Source organism: Ambystoma mexicanum, chromosome 5p (genome assembly GCF_040938575.1).
Source record: "Ambystoma mexicanum isolate Mex_15411 chromosome 5p, UKY_AmexF1_1, whole genome shotgun sequence".
In the NCBI taxonomy this organism is placed as follows: domain Eukaryota; kingdom Metazoa; phylum Chordata; class Amphibia; order Caudata; family Ambystomatidae; genus Ambystoma; species Ambystoma mexicanum.
In genome coordinates, this window is record NC_090930.1 from 971,543,840 (window position 1) to 971,568,460 (window position 24,621).

The 24,621-nt window shown below is 50.0% G+C and overlaps 1 protein-coding gene across 1 annotated transcript in view; it reads right to left on the bottom strand.

Moving 5' to 3' along the window:
- Positions 1 to 24,621, bottom strand: part of PAK1IP1 (PAK1 interacting protein 1) — a 322,418-nt gene that overhangs the window by 263,786 nt on the left and 34,011 nt on the right. The window contains exons 3-5 of the mRNA XM_069613439.1: positions 9,962 to 10,082; positions 9,796 to 9,870; positions 9,325 to 9,377 (exon numbers count right to left, since the gene is read on the bottom strand). Coding sequence (XP_069469540.1) covers positions 9,325 to 9,377; positions 9,796 to 9,870; positions 9,962 to 10,082 — 249 coding nt within the window. The remainder of the gene's footprint in view (positions 1 to 9,324; positions 9,378 to 9,795; positions 9,871 to 9,961; positions 10,083 to 24,621) is intronic.

Below are 24,621 nucleotides of genomic sequence, written 5' to 3' on the forward strand. Positions count from 1 at the left end.
CTAGACTTCTCCCTCGAATCCCTGTCGACGCAGTAGAATATCGTGAAGGTGTGCGTCAACCTCCACATAGCTGCCCTGCAGATGTCCAGCAGGGGCACACCAGACAGGAACGCTGTAGTTGCAAGAAATCGCTCTGGTCGAATGGGCTCTCGGAGGGCCAGACAACGGTCGGTTTGCCAACCGGTGACAATGGGTGATGCAGCCGGAGAGCCACCTGCAAATGGAAGCCTCAGAGAGGGTCTTCCCCTGGTTCACAGGGCCAAAGTTCACGAAAAGCTTACCTGACGTTTTCCGGAAACTTTTCGTGCGGTCCACATAGAACTTTAGCGCTCTAGCCACATTTAGCGAGTGCAAAGTCCTCTCAGCCGGTGACTAAGGCGTCGGAAAAAATACAGGCAACACCAACACAGGTCGGTCAGATAGCCAAGCAAGTAGAACGCTCGCTTTGACATCTGTGCAGAGCCTGCCGCCGCAGGTTCGAATCCCGGCAGGGCCAAACTCAACCCCCCCCATCCTTCCAAGCTCTATAAACGAGCACCACACACCGTGGGTAATAAGCAGCGCTCAGATACCTGAAAGGTTTGTAGCGCTATATAAATGCTAAAACTAAATAATCAAGGGCTTGTTTAGATGAAAGTCCGATGGCACCTTGGGCTTGAAAGAGGGGTGCCTCTGCAGTCACTACCCTCGTCTCGTGGAATGTCTAGTAAGGTGGTTTACAAGAGAGGGCCTGGATCTCTCCCATTCGTCAGGCAGAAGTGATGGGCACAAGAAAAGCTGTTTTCCACAACAGAAACTTCAGTGGCGCCGAATGCATAGGCTCGAATGGAGGACCCATGAGCCTAGTCAACACCACATTGAGCTCCTACGCCGGGGCTGGAGCCTTTACCGGTGGGAACGAACGGAGCAGTCCTTTGACAAACTCCTTAACAAGACGGTGTGACCACAGCGACGACCGCCCCGGAGATCTGGTGTAGCAGGAGATAGTTGTCACATGAACCTTGATGGAGGCATGGGCCAGTCCAGCGTTTGCCAAGGACAGCAAACACGGCAGTACCCGCAGAGCTGTGACTCGTAGAGGATCGATCTTCAGTGCACAGCACCAGACGGCGAACCTCTTCCATTTATGTCCATAGCATTGAATAGTAGACAATGCTATGGCCTTGGCAAGCACTTCCTTGCTGTCCACTGGTAGATCATAGCCTCTGAATTCTAGCGCTGTAGGAGCCAGGCCTGCAGGTTCAGCGCTCCTGGTTGGTGGTGCAGAATTGCACCTCCTTCCCTGGCGGAAGAACTGCGACCACAGGAAGCTTGGAGGGGCCGCTGACATGTCGAGAAGGTCCAGGTACCATATCGGTCTCGGCCACGCCGGTGCGATGAGGATCGTCCTTCACTCGGACCGTCTGAGTTAATTGACTAAATGAAGAAGCAACGGCGGAAACGCATACAGAAACAGGCCGTCCCAGGGGAATGTGAATACATCCCCCATGCTCCCCACCTGGGGAAACCTGCTGGCGAACCTCCGGCACTGGTGTTCGTTGACGTCTGAAATAGATCAATTTGCAGAACAGGGGATCCACTTGGTCCTGACTAAGCTCCCATTCGTGATAAGAACACAGCTCCCTGCTAAGGGAGACTGGGACAGTGTTCTTCACTCCTGCCAAGTGAAACGGGATGAGGAACATCCCCTGGGCGACGGCTCAGTGCCACAGTTCCTGTGCTTCTTTGGAGAGCGCTGGGGACATGGTGCCCCTGCTTCCTGCTGTAGAACATCGTGGTGGTGTTCTCTGTGAAGACCTGCACCACCTTGCCCTTGTGGGACGGAAGGAAAGACTTGAGGGCCCAAAACACTGCCCGCAGCTCCAACACGTTGATGTGCAACGCCTTCTACTCCGGCAGCCACAGGCGTCTTGCATGAAGCCTTCCAGGGTGTGCTCTCAATCCTTCCAGGGAGGCGTCGTGCGTAACAGTCTCCTGGTAAGGTGGGGTCTGGAAATCCAAACTCCCCACCACTGTATCGCTCGACGGAAACTCTCGTCGAGTGTGATCTTGTCCTTGAAGCTTCCCGATACTTGTATCCAACGGGCGTCGAGGAACTCTTGTAATGGGCGCATCCGCAGCCTGCACAATCGAATGAGGTATATGCATGACGACATCATGCGGAGCAGAGACTTGATGGACTTCACTCTTGCGATCTTCAGGGCCAACAGCCGTTGTACCTTGACCAAGATGGCCGCTATCCTCTCCTCCGACGGAGACGCCAGGCACATCACTGTGTTGAGTCGGGACCCCAGAAACAGCGCGTCCTGCAATGGAGTCAAGCAGGACTTTTCATAGTTCACGAGAACCCCAGATCTGTCAGGAGCCTGACGGTCCTCGCCGTGTGGTCGGCAGTGATGCCCTTTAAGCTTGCCCGGATGAGCCAGTGGTCCAGATAAGGGTATATGTGGATCCCTCGTAGACGCAGCTGGGCCACCACCAGCACCAGGCACTTGGTGAAAATCCTTGGCGCCGACTTCAATCCGAAGGAACTTGAACTGGTAATGTTGCCCTTGAACCACGAAGCAAAGAAACCTACGGTGTCGCTTGTGGATGGGGATGTGAAAGTAAGCATCCTCCAAGTGTAGCGACAATAGGAAATCCCTCTCTTCTAGCTGTCCTAGAACGTGTTGAAGAGTCACCATCTGGAACTTTTGGGACCTGATGTACTTGTTCAGACGATGGAGGTCTAGGATGGGCCTCCATCCGCTGGTCTTTTTGACGAGGAAGTAATGAGAGTACACTCCAGAGCCTCCTTGGGACGAGCTCTATCGCGCCCTTTCTTAGCATGGCTCGCACCTCGAACAGCAGCTGAGGGACGTGGTTTTCCTGCCGGGCCACTGGTAGTATTTGGGGACACTTTAGTTGAAATTTCGGTGTGTCCGTTGGCGAGAGTGTCCAGCACCCAACGGTCGTTGAAGATGGTCTTCCCCACGCTGACTAAGTTCGCCAGCCAGCCTCCCACCGGGGTGCATGGGTGGGGGCCCGACACCACAGTTGGCTCAATCCTGTTTTGACGTTGAGGGGCCGTCTTGGAGTCCTTGGCGACGTCCTCCTCCATATTTGGCATGACCCCTGTAGGTCTCCTGGGCCGAAGAGCGGGCCAGCTGATGGTAGGACGAAGCTCCTCCAACAAATCCTTTGGAAGAACCTGGGGGATTTCCCGTTGGAAGTCCGAAAGGACGGCCGTCGTTGTTGAAGCGTGCCCAAGGCAGGAGCCATCTGTGTCCGCCTTGATGGCTTGAAGAGACTCATCCATGGTCTTCCCGAACAATTTGTCTCTGTCAAAGGGCATGTCCAACACCTTTGCTTGAACATCCTGGTGAAAATGTGTGCCCCTCAGCCTACCCTGTTGATGAAGGCAAACGCTGTTGCCCATCTGGCAGAACCCTGTGTCGGCGATATCTGTGGCCACCGTAATGGCGCGGTCAGATGCCACCTTGCCTTCCTGTAGAATCTGCAAAGCTTCTGCCCTTTTGTCGTCGGGAAGGAAGTCCAGGATGGGAGCATTCTTGAACCAAAATCTCGCGGTCGTAACGAGCCACAATGGCGAGAGCGTTGGCGGCCTTGATGGTAGTCGCGGCCGACATGATAACTTCGCCCCATGGCATCAAACTTCTTCCCTTCACTGTACGGAGGGGAGGAGGCCGCCGAAGAGGAGGAGCCCGAAGACTTCTTGGCTGCTGCCGAAACCAGAGCCCAGAGACGATAGGGACTGCAAGCACTTAGGCGCAGAAACCAGAACTCTGTACTACTTCTCATAACGGTCCCTCTTCATGAAGGACAACCCCTTGTCCCAAACATCAAAAACCGCAGGATCGAAAGTACGGTCTTCCTCTTCGCCTCACAATGCTGGTATACGAAACTCTTCTTCTCCTCAAGCACGAGCTGGAATAGCTCATAGACCCTGGAGATCATGGCGTGGAACGAGCCTTTCTCGTCGTCGGGCGGTGAAGATCTGGGAGGCGGAGACGGGAGATCCCCCCCCCCCAATCCGCAGTCTTCATCCGTGCCAGTGCCCGTCGTCGCTGTGTAAGGATCCGTCTCATCCCTCGTGGGGGGGGTGGGGAGAAAGAGGGCGGCGAGGGGTGACAAGGAGGCAGAGGGTGAACACTCCTCTTCTTGACTGGCGGCTCCCCCGATGGTATCAGCGCCGCGGGAGGGGCAGTCGGTGCAAGAGACTTCCTCGTCCAGATCTCCGAGCATAGAGTATGCAAGGCAGTGAGAATGTCCACCGAGATATCTCCAGGTGGATGTCGAGGTGGTTGCGGCGACAGAGGAGAAGGCGGTCGCGGCTTAGGTTGGTTCTCCAGGCCCACCACGCCCTGCTGCTCGTCGTCCCCATCATCGCCCTCGTCAGGATCCTTGTCGAAGGCCCTGTCCGACGCATTGTTCCTCCTGGGAGGTCTGGAGGTTGGTAAGCTCCTCATCTGAGGAGATATCCGTGCCCTAAAGGGCTACCGTGCCCACGCCTTCTCTGCGACCAAGGGAGATGGTTTCAGCAAAATGATAAGCATCTTCTCCAGTGCCTTTTCGATGGGCTGAAAAGAGGACTCCCTCGTGGCAGGCAGGGAAACTCTCGCATTCGGGGCAGCGCCCTGCAGATCTGGCACGGCGGCCTTCGCGAGGGACGCCACCACTCCTTCGATGGAAGGCTGGGCTTTTGACAGATGTACCTGGGCCTTCACGGCCTTGGTTGAGCATGCAGCCTTAGGGGGAGGGTCTGAGCCCCGCTGCACCTTGGCCTTCCCAGAGAGCCTGTCTGGGTCTTCTCCAAGAGTTTGCCCGGATGGTCCGATTTTCTCTTCTTAGAAGCTCCTGAGTTTTGGCTTGTGAACAACGCCGAAGACGCTGTACTCGCCCTGGCCGCCGAGGAGCCCATAGCAACGGCGCTCCCGGTGACAGTGGACTTGCGGTGCTCAGCCTTTTGTTCAACCCCCACGGGAGGGGCGCCCTCAAAGGTCTTAGAAGACCGCTCACCTTTCTTCTGGGCAGGGGAAGCATGCTGCCTGGACTCAACCAGAGCAGGGGCTTTGGCCTGCAGCCATTCCTTGAGCCGCCTGCGCCGATCACTCAGCGCGCGGGGCACCATATCCTGACAAGACGCACAGTCATCCTCCACGCATGTCGAGTCAAAGCGTAGGCAGCAAAGCCAAAGCAAATATCTGTCGGCCGAAAAGACATTCTGTAAGCCGCAGCCAGGGCAAATTTTGAAGAGGGGCGCTGAGTCCTTCTCATCTGACATGCTGGTGTGGTCAGACACACAGCGTAGGCCTTGAAGAAGCTTCTGGAATCCTCCACGAAGTAACTCGACGAAATTTGCTCTTGTGGGGCGTGAAGAATCCGAAAAAACAGGTCCCTGTTAATCAGAAGGTGGATTGATGGAGCGCAAGGCTCGACTGACCGAAAAAATAGAGTAAAACTCTTCGAAAAAGCGCAAAACACAGTAAAAGCTCGAGCGCTAAGCAAGAGGACTCCCAACACTTGAACGTGCGGTAAAAATCTGAAGATGGCTGCCAGAGGAGGGGCTTAGGTAGAGGGCAGTCATTGGCTGGGGGCAGTATGACCCAGAGACCAGTGATTGGTTGTTAAGAGAAACACAGTTCAGAAATGAAACTGAAACCGATTTCTTCTTTACTGAGTATTATCAACCAACTGGGAATATTCATAAGGGTGAGCGATTGTCATTACACCAATCTCAGGTGTTACAGCCTCTCAAATCTTCAAGACTACAATTAAAACATCCAAAACCAGGAAGTGCAAAGTTACATTTGTAATTGAAACTCAGCAAAACCTGTCCCTGTGATAATTCAGATAGGAATTTTTACTTTATGTATCCCTTCATACATGGTTTGTCCAACATCTAGGCACTGTGATTATTATACCTCAGTTGATAATCAGTTTACCGTCCAAATAGGCAATAAGATAGCTCAGCCAGATGAGCTCTCGCTGCTGCAATCTGTAGGTTGCAGGTTAGCATCCCGGCAATGACAACTCAGCCTTTCATCCTTTCGAGGTTGATAAAGGAGTACAAACTTGGGTTTGGTGGTAATTGTGATAAATATGTTCTATGTACACCGCGTTGCAAGAACCGCTATCTAAATAACAATTTGACCGTGAGATGAGGTATAGAATTTAGCATGGAGTCCTTGCCTCTCTGCTTTGTTGCATCATAACATTAGCATACCCTTAGCTAGTAATACCTCCAGGAAATTCGGACTTTCGTTAAACATCAAAACACAATTCTGCTATCGAACCTCAAAACGCACAATACAATTCATGTTTTCCTTACTATGTAATTGGCTAGGTTTTTGTTTTTTAACATTTAAATATAAACAAGAGAGATCAAATGGCCAGACCTTAGAGAAATAATGAAAGTTGTATTCAGTCACAATGCAGAAAGCTGTTGTAATGGTAATTATTTCCATACAGTTTTTGCACACGTCGGCTGGATGTCACATACATTTTACTCTCTTGCAAAGGAGAAAAGTCATTTTACTCTCTTGAAATCACATTCTCTGGAAGTTTAAAAATAGAAAATTAAATACTGCCACCTCAAAATCTTATCTGGAGCACTGGGCAGCACGCATTGCTGGAAGCTAAAATAGCCCTTTGGCTGCTCAATTAGTGAGTGAATTTACATTGTTTTTAGATCTGCAACTTCATTCATGGGATGACATGAGGATCCAAGGTCCTATGATGCCACTTGCAGTGAGGTCATTGAGGTCAAAGTTTAGCCGACATCACTTTCCAGAATACCATCCAGTGTATGTCGTCACTTTGGCCACCCATGGTATTATGGTGTACTGACATCCCTGAGCCTGACCCTCTCTTGAACCAGTTGGCACAACTGGTTTGTCTTGTTCTTCTTTTGGCATATTCATGACTCTCATGGGATCTAAAATGGTGCTCCAGTCAGGAAGGTCTGTACATCTTGAGAGGGGACCTCTCTAAAGCTTGGACACTGAGCTGCAGTTGCTCACCTGAGCAGTATGAAACCATTGGTGGGATCGTCATGGCTCTTCTGCTGCTCATGGCCATCAGGTTGAATTAGCCCATCAGAGCTGAAGTCTTTAGACTCCTGCTTTGTTGCCAACAGGTCCTTGCTGGGTCCCCATTGAGGCTGCTCACTGGCAGTTTCACTGTCTGCCCTTCTGCAGGGCTGTAGGCCTCCAGTATTCTGACTAAGGAAGACTTCTGCTTGAAGTCGAGCTGCAGTCCCCTTCCGTGAACATGAGCCTTTAAGAGGAGACTGGAACAGCCACCAGCTAGATGCAATACAGATCTCAAAAGACACCTCTGTACCCTCGACTTTCGGGCCTTCTTCAATACAACTTTCAGCACGAGCTGTCACCCCCCCAGTCTCCTCCCCCGTGCCTCCCAACTCTTCCGTTTTATCTGGAGTCATTGATCTTTCTCAGAGGCCTCCTGGATTCTTGCTCACCCTTGGAATGTTTAAATCTCCATATTGTCTAAAGACTTTGCCTGCAACCACCCGTGGCAAAACCTGGACATAAGAATCTCATGGGGTGTCTTTCGGACTCCCCAGATTTTTTGCCTAAAAACACTCCAATATGTAAAACTACTTACTTACCTGTGGACAAACGCTCAAGGTCTATGGCTAGTCTTTACAAGGTCGTGTTGGTAATTTTGCTGGTGTCCCTTTAGACTTTCTAAGACCTTTAAAACTTGTAACCACTGCTTTACACTCCACTTTCCATTGCAAAAATGTAACCCATTGTGATAATTGTAACTCTGTTTTCCAATTAGAAGTGTTGGTGTCCACTTGGGACACTTTACTGTTTTTTATGTCTACATATTTAAGTGTTACTTATCTTGTAGTTCCTAGAGTGATGCACATTTACCTTGACAAATAAACGCCTATGTAGTTTTCAATACATACTGTGTGGACAATATTTTACTTGGTCTCCCTTGTAAGTGATCTGTACTCTATAGCTGTGTGTACCCCTCCTAAGACTGAAGGCTAACTGCTAAGACTGAAGGCTAACTGCTAAGTCTTCCCGTGAGAATATGATTTAACTTGTTGGAAACTGTAGATGGAGCTTCATCATTTCTCATCTTTCTCCCTTTTCAATCATGTGATCTTTTTGTGCATGTCTTATGACACTAAGGGTTAGGAAAGTGCAAGGATATCAGAGTTAAGGGCACGGACACAGAGTGGCTTGTTTCACAAATACTTTTATTCAAATAATAAGAGGTGGGAAAAATGCCTCACTTGCCCTAACTCAGAGGTGTTCCCCTGCCTCAACAAAACAAGTGGACCCATCGTTGTCAGGCTGTCCAAAATTATTCTTCATAGTCCTGTGTCGAAACCTATTCTGACCCTCCCACTTAAACACTACAAAACTACTATGAGTGAAATAATAAAAATTTACTTGGCGGTTTGTTTTTTACAGTCTTATCGTATTCTCTAATATACCACTTCAATATGTCGTGACAAACAAGTAGAAGCTTCTCCTGTTATCCCTGTGGCTCTTTGCCAAGGGTAACAATCCTCTTTCCCTGGTCTTTATCCTGACTTGCCAAGGGGGGAAAATGCACTTCCCTTGGTCTTTCCCTGGTGGGTGACAGTAAGAAATAATGATCTGTCCTATGTCATCTTTTCCTGGTAGACTTCGTCTGTGTATGTGTGTCACATACTCTCACGGGCCCATTTGCAGCACTGAGTTCTATTTCAGCCACTCTACTTGTTGACTATCACTCTAGCCTACACTCTTGATATTAATAATTACAGTCTTGGGATATGGTCTCCCAAGCTATTGACCTTTTCTTTGGTTTCATTGAAAGTACTAGTTTTAGCCGTTTCTTTTCCTTTTTCTAAAATAAAATTAGTTGGCAACTGTCAACTACGCACAGAATATTGGTTGGGTTGCCGCCTTACCATCTCAGAGATCACTGGGTCAAAAAAGTGGGATTCCACGCCGGGTCCCTTTCTAAATCGCGGGAGGCAGGTCATGTTATCTCCCCCTCCCCTTTTATCATAGCCTTTTTTTTTCTTTCAATGCCGCACCCTTGGCTTTTCTTTACCGTTTGCCTTCTTCCATCGCCAGGCAGAGGTACAGCGCAGAATGCTTGTGCTGCCACATCACAAAGGCTGACACCACAGTCAACCATGCTAGGGAAACTAGCTCAATGAATAGTCTTTGGCTAAGAACTACTACTGATGAAGAAACTAGAATTAAACTAGTTTTGCGGAAGTAGAGGATTAGCCAAACCCTGACAATCATTTGGATTCCCCCCAAAATATCACAAAGAAAAACTCACTCTGTTTGAGGTTTTTGATAAATGCTGAACGTCCTTCAATCAGATTCCATGTCCTGTAAAAGACAACAAAATGAGTGACATTTACAGTAATAAGCACTAAAGGTTCACGGCTGCATAGTCACATACCCCAACATGCTACTAGACTAGGAGAAACTACACCCTTTGATGCTAATATTTCTATTGCACAAAACAAAATCGAGGGTACTGGCTACTTAGAAGCAGCTTTGCAAACATGCATTCACTGGTTACTAAAAATTCACCATCTGACTTAATCCAATTAAGTACTGTGAGGGGCTGAAAAAAAGTGCTGCACCGATTTAAACAAATTGAAGCAATGAGCAAGGTGTCTGAAACACAATGAAAATATATCGAAAATAAATTCAACAGCAAATCGGGACCTTTCAAAAATAGGTTGTCTGCCCCCCCCCCCTCCGACCACCCCAATTCTTCACCATGCCAGGGTATACATACCTTAACGTCTTGTCTGTTCCTACTGACAAGGCCAATTTTCCAGACGGATGAATGGAAAGGGATGTAACATGCCCCCTGGTAAAAGTGATGAGGAAAGCTTTAGCACTGGGTGAGTAACTCCCGTTTCGAGCGTGGGCAAATTAAAATACATATGCACCATACTCACTTGTGTGCGCCGATAGACTTCTGGCACTCCCATTTCTTTGTACTCCACACGCAAATCAGCCCATCTTCCGCCCCGCTGAGTAAGTGTGCAGTGCCATAGAATTCCAAGCAAGAGATTGTCCCTAAAGAGAAAGGAAGAGGAGAGCAGGGACATCAAATTCGGCCAGTGCCTCACTCTGTACCTCAGTACCTCCCGAACGTAATGTGAACAAGATTTATAAACCGATATTGTGTCAGTAGAGGGGAAAACCAGCAGTTTCAGCTACTGCAACACTCTTCACCAACCAGTGCAGTGATTAAGAGCATACAGGGTCATCAGCAGTGCTTTAAATGGGCCGGTCCTACTCAGCGCTCAGTATCCAGACTTATATTTTGAAGGTATAATTCAGCTAGGTAATACATAACTTCTTATACAAATCCAGTGAGTAATTTCTAATTACATTCTTTTATGGCTTTTGGGTACCATTATCTGAGGCCAGGGAGTGCCACCGGGACTAAGGTCACCCCCTATAGAGTAGTCCAGCCTTTAGGAAAAAATGCCCAGCCTTTCCCTCTGCCCTCATCCTCAGTTAACACAAGAAGGAAAGCTTCTACAAGCAAGGGATCTTTCCTTTGGGCGAATGCTAAGTCTGGAATAATCTCTGCTTCCTTCCCAAGGGCTTTAGATGGTATTGCCTCGGATGTAGTTGTGGAATCTGCATCTGCCTCTTCAAAGCCTTTGCTCCCCCCTCAGTTTTACCAGTGGTCTTAACTTCGTCCACTTTGGGAAACAAAGCCCTTTCCCGGATCCCCAGCGCTATTTTCTCTCCTGCCTTTACCTGATGCGTCATCTTCACACTGTTCTGAATCAAGATTTGTATGTAACATGTATAGTCAGGGTCTATGACGCCTAATGCCAACACATCCAGGCCATATCGCCAAGCTAGGCCTGACTTGGCGGCAAGTCTGATGTAAGTGTCTGACGAGGGTATTAATGTTATGTTATTTGCCATTTATATAGCGCTCTATATAGCATTGGTATGACCCTAAAGCGCTGGTAGGTTGAACGCCCTCAGGCACCGTAGTCCAGATCAGTTGAGAGAGTAAAGTGTCATAGGGTGCTTGGGTGCACCAATTAGGTGGGCAGTCGATGCAATTGCCTAAGGGTAGTGGCAGCCTAGCATTAGGTGTGGTGGTATTTGATATCAGTTGAATGTGTGCAGTCTGGAGGATGGACACCAAGACGGAGTTCTGGCTGCGTTAGGCCTGTGTAGGACGCTTATGTGTGCAGCTAGGCAGGTTTTCATGGGGTGTAGCTGCGTTTTATTAGAATGATGAGGTGCTCATGGAGTAATGGTCGTAGGTGAGTAGCTAGGCTGAAATTTATCGAGGGGTGTAGCTGCACTCTAATTGTGTGTTGGTGTAGAGTAGAGAGCAAGCATAGTGATGTGGGAGGTGAGTGTTTGGGTGGAGTTCTTATCTAAGGAGCTCACTATTCCAGATTTCAAGAACACGTTTGCTTGATAGTGACTTAATAATCGTATTCAGTGGCGTCATTGCTTGGGATCTCATTGAGAATCTGTCATCAGGTTGCAAGGTCTTAGTCGCCTCAGATGGTCATAGTCGGCATTACAGAAAGAGGCACGTTTTTAGAGCTTTGCAGAAGGTCATATAATCTTGGGTGTGTCGAATATGTGAGGGGAGCGAGTTCCACAGAGTAGGGGCCAAGGCTGAGAAGGCGGATCCTCCGATCCTGACAGAGATAGAGGTTGGAATCACTAGAAAGAGGGCAGTGCTTGATCTTACAGGGCGAGATGGGAGGTAGGGTTTTATCTTCTCTTGTTGGTACGTTGGGCCGGTCTTGTGCACTGCTTGGTGAGTGATGCATAGGGTCTTGAAGGTGGCCCTTCGTCCGACTCAGAGCCAGTGGAGGGTTTGGAGACCGGGTGTGATGAGGTCTCTGTGTCCCAGGACGAGGAGCAGTTTTGCAGCAGCGTTTTGGGCGCTTTGGAGCTTGTCGAGTTGGTATGCCGGTGCTCCCAGGTATAGGGAGTTGGCATAGTCCAGTCTCGACATCACAATAGACATAACTGTGGAAAGTCTGTTGGGGTAGGAGAGGTAGGGAAAAATGCATCCGAAAATCTCTGAGGTGGTAGTGACAGCATTTTGACACGTTGTTGATCTAACAGGAGAGGGTTAGGCCTGAGTCCATAGTGCAGCCTAGGTTTTTGACTATATCGGATGGGCGGGGAGGAGGGCGAGTGGGGGCGGCCCTGGGAGTGGATGTGGGAGAAGGACAGTATTGCTGCACACCGGGATTTCAGTTTTATCAGTGTTCAAAAGGAGGTGTTTTTTGTCATCTACCAGTCAATATCATGAAGACAAGCTTCAAGGTCGGGTTGAGGGTTGGTGCTTGTCTTGGGGATTCTTAGGATAAATGTGGGTATCGTCAGCGTAGTTGTAATAGGAGAGGTTGTGCATGCGGCTGATTCCCGGTAGAGTGGTCAGGTAGAGGTTGAACCGGAGAGCAGATTGGCATGCTCATTGGGGTACTCAAATGTTCACTGAGCGAGAAGTTGAGACAAAAGCGGAGAGGAAAGTTGTTTCCTGTTGCAGAGGAAGGAGGCAATCCAATTGAGAGCAGTGCCACGGATTCCAAGGGAGTGGAGGCGGTCAAGGAGGATTGAATGGTTAACCGTGTCAAAGGCTGCAGAGAGATCGAGGAGAATCAGAGCTTTGCAGCTCTCAGAGTCTGCAGTGACCTCGAGATCATCCCAGATCGAGATCAGAGTGGTCTCTGTTCCATGTCACGGTCTGAAGCCTGATTGTGCTTGGTCGAGGAGATTGTTGGATTCTACAAAGGAGTTGAACTGGGAGTATGCAGTTCCGGTCAATGAGTTTTGCGAGAAATCTAGTGTTGGAGATCGGCCTGTAATTCTTGGGGTCAAGGGATGCCTTTTTTAGAAGTGGCTTGACATGCGTTATTTGGAAGGCTTCAGAGAAGATGCCAGAGGTGAGGGTGTCGTTTAGCATGGCTCTCGCATTTTCTCCTTGGCAGGTAGAGGAGAATATTTCTTTCAGGACAGAGGCGGGGGAAGGGTCGAGGGGCGACCAAGAGGGTTTGCTGGCTGATAGTAGGCCAAGGAACTAGTCTCTGGAGATGGGTTTAAAGGAGTCGAAAGTAGATAAAGTGGGAGTCGGGGCAATAGGATCAGGAGGGGTTGGCAAAGGGAAGGGGAGAGCAAGGACAGTTTGGTGTTAAGGGTTGCCATCCTGTCAAGTGCAGTGTTGCAGACATGTAGAGAGAGGGAGTCGCAGAGTGATTGTGTGGGGGTGGATTGGGCAGAGGTGCATGTAGGTTTCAGGAAATCCGATATGATCATGTGGAGTTCTTTGCTGCGGTTTCCACAGTCGAGAATCTGTTTATTGTAATTGGCTTTTTTGGCCTTTGGGATTTCGGATTTGTAATTACCAAGGCGCAGGGCGAACACGGATCTGCTGAAATCTGTTTTTGATGCTCGCCATGTGCGTGAAGACAAAATGAGCTGGAATTAAGACAAATCTCCAGGTTGTATTAACTCCCCCCCGGCTAATACATAAATCAAATCGAAGTAACTTCTTTGTTGCAAAGTTTTTCAAACCCGAGGGTCCTACAGTGTCTCAACTGAACCCGAGCCCACTCCCGACACCATATGTGAGGAGCCAGGAATGAGACTCAGAAAACAAGGGATTCATGGTTTTGGTCAAATACTTTTTAAAATAAAAGGGGGTGGGACCAGCAGGGGGCGCAGCAGGCAATGGCTGCCCGAAGCTCGGCTCCGCACTTTGAGGGGAAGAAAGCGATGAAGAGATAATCCCATTTGTAATTTTATGAAAAAAGCATAATACCGACCTGCGGAATCATACGCGAAGGAGGAAGTGATAAGACGACGCGGCCTGAGGTAAAGATAACCGAGAGAAAAAGGAAGGCACCCATCCCCCCCACCACAGAGCTCCGAGTATGGCGGCCTGGCAGTGAAAGGCACTAAAGAGAAAGCGTGAAGGCAAAAACTGCATGGAGCCCTGAGAAATAGAAAACAACTCCCCCCGATGGCCAGCCGAGACTCCAGAAGCACACTGGTAGCCCGACTGACTGTAGCAGAGCTGCGGGTAGGTCCGCGCGGTGGTAACCCGAGTCACGCATCTGGGAACCTGAGACCGTCTCAGGCGAACGCAGACCGGCTTGCAGCCCAGTGAGGAGCACCCGACCGACCTCCCGACCCAAGCAGCGGTAAGAGACGAGACTCCAACGCTGGCATACTAACTGACAAGCAGAGCTTTAAACGGAACAGAGTGGAGGACTAGCGCTGCAGATCAGGAAAACGTAGCAATAAAGGGAGAGACTCTCACCATCGGCTGGCCCCCGAACAGTGGAGCAACAATTTGGCGCAGAGCTAACAGTGCTAAGGTGCGACATCACCAAGGCCAGCAGCAGACCCCTGCCACACATGAAACAACGGCTCCGAAAAGTGGCGAGGCCCTGAACAAAAATAGCCAGCTCCCTCTGCTACGCCAGACCAACCAGCAAACGTCAAAGCGCAGGGTAGGTGACACGAGTGCGGCTGGAACCACAGCGTGAAGGCCACTTGTGCGAGATCCACCCCCGAGCTACAACCACGACAGGAATGCCCAGTCAGGGCCCCAACTTGAGAGGGCAGAAGACCCAGAGGCCCGACGCGGCAACCAGGAGAAGACAGACACCCTGGAGTGATGCCGTGGCGGATGAACCGTGAGGCAACACAGCAAGATCACCAGGTGAGAGAAGCCCCCCAACGCTCAAAATGGACGATAAGGAAAATAGGGAAAAGATGTCAAACCTGTGAATAATCAGACTGGAGGAGAAAGAGGTAGAGACCCCACAACAAGTTGAAACAAAGTTCCAGGACATAGTAAATCAGCTTTTTGAAGATGAGGGTGGCAAAAAAAGTGCAAATTGAGAAAGCCCACAGGGAAGGAAGAGCCTTTGGAGGAAGGCTGCGCTCAAATCGTAGTGAAATTTCTTAGCTACAAGGAGAAATCAGAAATTATTGTCAAAGCAAAGACAAGACATCAAGTTCCAAGGCAAAAAAAATATATATATATTTCAGGACCTGTCAAACTTCATGCTGGGAAGGAGAAGAGCATGCTGACCACTCGCCCTGTGGCTCACAGAGCAGGCTATCCGATACAGATAAGGTCCTGACCTTAAGAGTTTAAAGGAGAGGATTACAGAGACCCAGACGGGTGAAACTAACTGGGTGACTAAGAGGATCATGTGTCAAGCAAAGGGGCGAAATGAGAAGGAATAGGCAAGAAAAGATGGGACCCAGCATAGGGATGGAAGAAGCCTCCAACACAGGGCCAATGAGAATATTAAGGGTGGGCACACACAACATCAAGGGGCTAAACTCCCCTACAAAAAGGTCCCTGGTAAGGAAGGAATTTGATACAGCCGCCCTGGATGTCCTCTTCATACAAGAGACTAGGCTCAGGGGAGGAGAAGCCACTGAGGGGGAGAGAGGTGGGACAAACGTTCTGGGTGTTGGCAGGTCATGAGAAAGGCGGAGAAGGCTTAATGCTGAATAAACAAATTAGATTAAGCAACCCAGTGGTGAAGGCATCAATGGAAGGTAGGCTCCTGGTGGTTCAGGGTGAATGGGAAGCCACTCAGATCACCTTCGCTAGGGTCTACATGCCCAATCAAGTCCAGGGGGCATTCAACGAGAAAGCCCTGTCCACTATAATGGGAGATAGCAGAGGCCCCATGGTGATGGGGGGAGATTTTAACACCTGGGGCGATCGACAAAAAACAAACAACCCGGTTGATAACCAAGACCCACTCTAGTGAGGAATCCAGTAGGTTCCTAACCACCCTCACCAGGGAGGGCCTCGTGTATGTCTGGAGATCGGTTAATCTAGACAAAGAGGGCTTTACATTCAAGTCAGACATCCACTATACATTTACCAGAATTTACTATTTATTGGTCAACAAATTAATGACAGCGCTATACGCCCTATAGGCTGGTTAGACCACGACATGGTCAAAGCAACATTGGAAATGAAAGGGCTTAACCACAGAGATTCTAGGTGGCAATGCAATGACTTCCTGTGGAAGGACACGCTCTACTCCCAGGAACACGATAGAAGAATATTTTCAAATAAACAATAATGGGCAAGTGGACATCACGACAGTATGGGAAGCTGGTAAAACTGTATGGAGAGGTCACCTGATGAGGGAAGGGGCATAACGCAAAAAAAGAGTGGAAGCTACAGGAGGAAAAATTGGGGGAGGAAATCACAAAACTCGAGGGGAGTCTACATTCCCAGGGGTCCTATTGCAAAGATCACCTAGAAACTCTCAAACAAAAGCGGGAGGAGCGTAAAGCATTTGTGAAGGGAGACATAAGAAAACAAACAGAAATTCTACAAAAAGGGCGATAAGGCAGATCAAATGCTAGCCGCTAGATTAAGAGCTCAACGGGCAGAGAGATGGGTCGAGGGAGTTAACGGAGGAGGGATGTTGGGCACGATCCCCAGAGGAAATAGCCGACAAATTTGCCAAATACTATAGAAACCTGTTCACCACAGAGGGAAACCGGGCCGAAAGATGGGAGAATACATTAAGGGTGCAGGACTAACACATTTAAAGGGCTCAGAACAGACTCTCCTAGACTCTGCCATAACTCCAGAGGAAGTGAAAGCAGCAATAAAGAGACTCCCCTCCTGGAGGGGCCTCTGGGGAGGGCAGTTATGGCATGGGATTCTACAATGCTTCACCGAAACCCTGTCACCCCACCTAGCTAACCTATTCAATCACATACGAGAATCAGGCCATGCACCCCCATCATTCTCTGCGGCACATAGTAGTAATCCCCAAAGCAGGAAAAGACCCCACATGCTGTAACTTTTACAGACCAATCTCATTGTTAAACACAGATGTCCTAGCCACACGTATGGAAGAGATTTTGCCCCACCTAATCCACTCTTAACAAGTGGGCTTCATAAAAAGGCAGACAAGGAGCAGACGCCATTGTAAAACCCTGGACATCAAGGAACACTCCAGGGCACTAGACAGGGACCACACGCTTCTCAGCATGGACTCAGAGAAAGCATTCGACAGGGTGGAATAGGGCTTCCTCTGGGCCATACTTAGGAACATGGGCTTTGGAGAAAGATTCATACGTGGGATCCAGGCTCTTTATAAAACCCCAAAGGGAAAAGTGGCTGTGAACAACAAGCTCTCGGGAGAGTTTGAGATGTCCAGGGGAATCAGACAAGGATGCCCCCTGTCCCGCTCCTCTATGCCCCGTCCATTGAACCGCTTGGTAACGCAATTATGAAAAGACAATCAAGGGAATTATGGTGGGCGAAACGGAATACAAACTGGCTATGTTTGCCAACAACATACTCCTGTACTTAGCAGACCCCCAGTCTGCTATACCAGAGTGCTCCAGACAATACAAGAATTTGTCAAATGGGCCGGACTAAAAGTTAATGCAGAAAAAAAAAAAATGAACGCTCTTCCCATACAAGACGCCCGATCATCCGGACATTACAACCTGTACCACGTGAGGAATACCAATGACATACCAAAGCTTAACGTACCTGGGACTCAACATCACAAAAGGAACGGAGGAGCTGTACGAGGCAAATCTCCCACTGCTGCTAGCAGAAATAGCCAAATATTTGGAAAGATGGACCAAGCTAACAATACTGGCTGGGCTGCCTGAACGCCATAAAAATGGTAGTACTCCCCAAAATTCGCTACCAATACCAAATGCTCCCGATCAGTATCCCGCAAACCCACTTCACAGACATGAAAGCCATGATCCACAAATGTCTATGGCAGGGGGAAAAAGCAGCGGATAGCGTATAACAGCCTGATCCAACCAAAGGACGAAGGAGGAACAGGGCTTCCAGACCTATACACATTATCGAGCAGCCCAGTTCAGGGACATAGTGCCGCACCTCAGGAGATAAACAAAAACAATGGGTTACTATCGAGAACCATCTGCTTCGGCCTGTAACACTCGGAGAATGGCTCTGGGCACCAAAGAAGGCCTTACCCAACAGCGTAATCTATCATTTTGTAATGGGAATGCTCCTGCAGTTATGGGCGAACAAGGGAGAAACGAAGGGACTCACAAAATGGCCATCCCCATGAGTTGTATATGGGGCCCCCCTATCAGAAATTAAGTCCAAGACCCACAGCGATACCAGAAATGGTATGATGCAGGACTAGAAACAATGGGACAAGTCATTAATCCTAATGGATTTACAACTATCCAAGAGTTGGAATCAGGTTCGCAAATTGGACCACTGGCAGTGTTTATGTTCTTGCAACTAAAAGGAGCTCTGATAGCCTCAAAATGGAAGGAGAAACTCCAGAGAGACCTCACATCAATGGAGAAAATATTAAGCGTATCCCTCCAAACCAAGGGCCTCATCTCACAGCTGTATCCAGCCATGATAAATGCAAGAGGAAGCAGAATTGACGGCCTGAAGAAAAGATGGGAGAAGGGCATGGGCCCAATAATGTCGGACCGTCAATGGTCCCAAATGTGTAGATCAGCACACAAGACCTCAATCTCAGCCTAATACAAACTGCACGGAAGTTGCTGCACAGGTGGCCCCAAAAGACTTTCTAAAAGGAGTTCTAGGTCAACCAAGAAGAAAAAAACCAAAATAAAGCATTTAAAAAAACGGTTTACTGTTTTATGCCTGTGCAATACAAAACATAGATACAATTGATATTAAAGTGTTAAAAAAAGGAAAATACGTAACTCCAACACAAAGGTTCCAGAAGAACGCGGGGGCGCAGTTGAGCAGCCTGAAAATGGCTGCTTAGCTACAGAGCCCCGTGCTACACCAGCTAGTTTTACTACAACGGCGGCATCGCTGGCCATCCGCCCCCAAGAAGACTACTACTGGCTGACTAGACTGCGGAGCACCTCCGGGTGAAAATTTGAAGCCGCTGACCCCCCCCGATCTCCCAGGGCCGCGTGGGGGCTCCTGCCCCCGCGGCACAGCGTTCGTCTGCTACTGCCTCTTCCCGGCGGCCTGCGGTGGGGGTTGGACCTATCTGCACGGACTCCTGTAGGACGCTGTGGTGCTTTCCTGTGCCAGCCCATCCATAGTGCAGGGCTACTAGGGCATCGACTGGGTTTGCGCTGCTGGTGACCCAACGCCTGCCCGCCATCCTGCCACTGCGGCTCCGGCTGCACCCCTGCCGCGCACTGGGAGGAACAGCACAGGGGGGTCCGGGTTGTGGGTGCGCCAGCTGTGCGACCTTGCCTCTGGGCTGCTGTGACCCCTGGAAGTCTATATCCAGGTCTGGTATGCTGCGGGCCGGCTCCCGAGCGGGACTGAGCAGGTGAGCCCGATGGGGGAGGGGCAGCCCACGGCACTCCTCGTTGACTCTGGAGCTGGGTCGCGCTGCGACACCGTACAGCAGCCGATCCTCTAATGCTCCCTTATGACCTGCATGGTGCCGTCCCTGCCCTGCAGCGATAATCAGGCTCACATGCACGCCGGCCCCCAAACATAAACCTGCAACCCGCTCTGCCTGACTGGAGTGCCCATGGGCGGTTGCTGCGGAGGAGGGCTGCATCTGATCCCAGCCTGAACCTCTGTGCTATGAGCCACAGGCGCCCTCCTACTTACGGCAGGCCTGCAGCACCTCAGCATTTGTCTCCACACAACTTGGATTTGCCGCTATGGGATACTGACTGCTGTGAGGCTCCGTGAGGCGGCATACTCTGTCCCTCGCTCGTCTTCAGGATCTTAGCCCTTTCCTGCGGGCCATAGATGCGGCAAGGCCTGCGCATCAGTAGGGATCTTGTGCAGAGTGGCCTACCGCCCTACTGGTTGAGCCCCCACCCTCCACTCTGCAAACTGCATGCTGCACGCTGCCCAGCTGGCGCTTCGACTCACACCTAGCCACAGGCCTCGCTCCTTCTGTACCCCCAAAGCCGCTTTGGGCCTTCTTGGACTGGACAGCAACATTCCCCTGACTGGACATTGACTTCTGAGGCTGTGCGTTGGTGTTGCAGTGCCGCTGGGGGGGCCGCTGTCTGCCCCAACACATTTTTGCCCCTCACTGCGCCACCGCTCATTTCGGATCCTGATCCCTGACCTGGTCTGGACGTCCACAGCGGGACCTACGTGCTAATCGCAGCATCGCCCTGCACTGAAGGGGCCTGAGGCCTGGGGCTCTGCCGTGCTATTGGGAACACTGGTGCACTCTATATTCATTGCAGTATCTTGATTTCTCCTGCCCCACAGCCAGGCCCAACCATTACACCAGAGGGCCCTAGGCCGGCCTGATCGCTGCACACCCTGCCAGCGGTCCCTTTTCCGCCTTCATAACGTCCAACAGGTCTTGAGGCGCTAATAAGACTGGCGCCATGGATAAATTCACTAAAGCGGCGCAGAGAACCGACAATGGGCAATCCTCAAACAGCCAGGAAGACGTGTCAGTGACCACGGGAACACCCGCTCCAGACTTGACTATCAGGATAGAGTCCAAGGCTAAAAACTTTGCTTCCTTCCACAAAAAAAATTGGATATTAATGCGAATGTGGCGTCACTCAATTCGCAGTTAGACCATGCAGGTACCAGAATCACAGAGGCCGAGACCAGGATCGGTATGAATGAGGATGGGATACATTCACTTCGGGATGCAGTGCCCTCCCTCACTATGGGCATGAAGTCTGTCAAAGCAAAATGTGACGTCCAGGTCATGTAGGAATAATATTCGAATTATTGGTGTGCCTGAGAACGCACTGAGGGGTAGGATGGAAACGGCGACAGAAGACTTGCTGAAAGAACTACTAGATTATCCTGAGTTGTCCCCCTTCTTTGCTGTTGAGCGAGCACATAGGGCGCTGGCTCCGCGCCCCAAACCTGGAGATTTCTCAAGACCCATAATTCCAAAAATGCTCAGTTACAGGGACAGGGATCACGTCCTGCGCCTTGCAAGGGCGAAGAGAGAACTTACACTGGGCTCGCAAATTATCAGAATCTTCCCAGACTTTTGGGTCGGGGTGCAGCAGGAGAGGCGCCAATTCACTGGCGTGAAGAAGATGCTCAGGGAACGGAACATCCCCTACGCAATGCTATTCACTGCACGCCTCAAGTTAATTTTTAGAGACAAGCTCTATTTGTTCACTGTACCGGAAGAAGCAGTGAAGTTCATTGAAGGACAAGTTCCACTGAACAACCCTGCTTTGGACCTGATGGACAACGATTGAATAGTGCGCTGCTCACTCTGTTGAGCCCCACTCCTGAGCCTATAATCCGGCATTCCTGTGAGGTTTTGAGACTGGGGCGAGTCCTTCCCGCACATTGCGGGGCACACGGTGGGCCCATTGGCGGGCTGTGGCTCGCATCGCTACGCCTTGTTTATAATGGTTTCACTGTACTTCTGCCCATGTGTTGTTGGCACCTCACAGTGTCACCGTTTCATTTACTGCACAATGTACTGTCTGTTTTGGCTAAAATAGTGCGCTTTCTGTTCAATGGCTCCGCATGTAAGCGGCACCATCCTTCTCATGAGCCAATAGAATAACTTTAAATGTTTTACCCATCGTATGGAACAATGTGCAGTGTCTGGCCACAAATCCTTTATAGTTTATCGCACGGCAGCAGCACACCCACTGCAGCTGCAATGGTAATGTCTGGGGTTTTGTTACACGCAAGCCCCTGTTGGGCACGTGCCGTAGGTGGGCCAAGTTGGGCGCAGCCTGCTGATATCTGGACGAGAGGGGAAGGGAGTTACACTGCTCGTTTGGGTTGGACAGTGAGGGAGGGGGGTGGATGTGTTTGGGAAAGTTACGTTAAAAATGGCAGAGGTGTTGCAGCATTACATAGGTCTGATAGACAGGCTGGTGACATAACTAAGGCAGTACTAGATCCACAGAAGCGAGACTGCTGGGATGTCCCTTGAAAAACTGACATGACGGTACGATTGAGGTCGTGGAATGTCCGTGGGATAGGCAATTTCCCAAAGGCCGGTAAGATTGCTGCGCATACCCAGAGACATGGTGTAAAGATACTTCTCTTACAGGAGACCCACGCCCGTGGTCGACTTGCAGCTTCCCTTGCTCCATCCTGGGGGGGGTCAAACAGATTCTTAACCAATTCCACACAGGCTAGAGGAGTCTTAACGCTAATCCATAAGACGCTCAAATTCACACTTAAGAAGAGCTATATAGACCCGGAGGGCAAATATGTTATTTTATATTGCACACTAGCGAATGGTGAATACCTGATTGTGAACATGTATGCCTTCAATGTAGACTCTTCCGAATTCTTTGATACTATTGTTGCTATCCTGCTGGGGTATGTTGGAGTGCAGATTATCTGGGGGTGGGGGGGTCGTGATATGAATCTGATACTAGACACCGAGTTGGACAGAACTGGAGCTGCGCCTAGAAGACTGTCGCGTGCAGCTCGTAGATTGCATACACACGACACCGCTTGGCACAAGGGACGTCTGGCGGGTTCTTAACACCCCGCCCCCCGCCCCCCAAAACCCCGCGCGAGAATACACATACTATTCAACGGTGCATGATAGCTCTTCCCGGATTGATCATTTCCTCACGTCGGACGAGCCAATTGGCAAAGTAGAAGGTGCTCAGATACTCACCCGTACATTCTCAGACCATGCCCCAATAACATTAGCCATTGTGCTGGGTTCGCTCCCTCCCCCCGCGCCATTTGGCGCTTCAAGTCAGAGGCCCTGCTGGATGTGGTCTTCGGGGCCGAGATCCTCTCAGACATTGAGACCTTCTTTGCATGCAACAAGACACGAGAATGGGCGTGCACTGGGAAGCCTTTAAAATGTATATAAGGGCATGTCCATCTCTAAAGAGGCGGGAATACTAAAAGTAATAAGGAATGACCTATGCCGCTCTGAGAACAAACTCATGGAGTTGGAGCAGGTATGTGCAACGTCAGCTACCCCTGCTAAACTGGCACAGATAAGGGAAGAACTGGGGGCTTTTGAGTCGCACGCCTTGCCGGAAATACGCTACTTCTCCTGCCCACGCGCTGCTAGAAGTATGGGGGAAGGTGAAAAGCCCCGGAGAACACTTGCTAGACTAGTCCGTGCTGAAGGGAGCCACTCTCAGATCAAGTGTGTCAAGGATGCACATGGCATCCCAAAATGGACAGACACCAGATATTGGAGGTATTCACACAATTTCACACATAATTGTACACCCCGAGACCCGGAGCATAGTATAGAAGTTAAACGTGAGTTTCTTGACCAGGACCCCATGACATGCATATCCCAAGTAACCAGAGAACAGCTAGACGACCCGATCACGCTAGATGAAATAGTCAAGGCCATCACAAACCTGCCGAAGGGCAAGGGCCCCGGTCCAGATGGCCTAACCTCTGAATTATACCACGAACACATGGTGCTCCTGGCGCCCAGATTGCTGGAGGTCGGGACTGAATCACTCCGGGAATCCACCCTCCCCACTCACTGCGAGAAGCACTTATAACTCTACTTCTAAAGCCTGGAAAACCCAGTGACAAATGTGGATCCTATAGGCTCCTGTCATTGATGAACCTGGACACAAAGATATTCGGAAAGATTATAGCAAATAGGTTCTTGCCAATCATGCCACATTTGCTGCATGAAGACCAAGGCGGCTTCGTGCTCGGGCAGTCGACTGAAAAGACCCCTAATTATAAGAGCAATGTCATGTCCAGGATAGATCAAAATGCGGAGGCGGTGGCGGTCACGCTTAATGCCCAGAAGGCCTTTGACATGGTCTTGTGGCAGTGGGAGGTCCTGGTGAAGATGGGGGTGGGCCCAAATATGATTAGATACGTTAGGTTACTGTTTATGTGTCCCACAGCTAGAGTCCTAGTCAACTCCCTGATATCTGCACCCTTCCCACTACTCAGGGGCACCAGACAGGGCTGCCCATTCTCTTTGCATTGGTCATTGAACCCATGGCAGATGTCTGAGCGTGTCATGCCAGCAAGAGTGTACGATTGAAGGGCAATCCAGAGAGAATATCGCTCTATGCAGACAATGTATTGCTGTATGTTAGGAGCCCCGCTACTCACCTGGACCCCGTCCCGCGTGACATAACGCAAATAGGCACCTTCTCAGGCTTCACTATAAACTACTCTAAGTCCGACATCCTCCCGCTCACAAGCACTACCCAACAACCTATGTGCGAATATCCCTTGCGCAGGTCCCCGGGAGGGATTAAATATTTGGGGGTTCATATCTCCTTAGCAAAGTCGACCCTGCTAGCTGAGAACTATATGGCGGCACAATACACTGAGTGCAAAATACTAAGACAGCGCTCCCTTCCCCTTTCGCTTGCTGGAAAACTCTGCTCAAAATGGTCCTGGTCCCTAAATTGCTATACATTTTTGCGAACGTACAGGTATGGCCCGGAAAACAATACTTCAACAGGATACACAAATTGTGTGCACAATTCCTATGGCATGCTGGTGCGGTCCGTAAAAAGTGGATCCATGTGACCTTGCCCTATGAAAGAGGCGGCTTCACCGGCCCCAACCTGGTATTATACTAGATAGCGGCATGTACTGGTACACAAGGCCATCGGTTACACCCCACGTCAAGTTAGAAAGACTCGCAGCAGCCAATGTAAACATGTCACTAATCCTTTATCG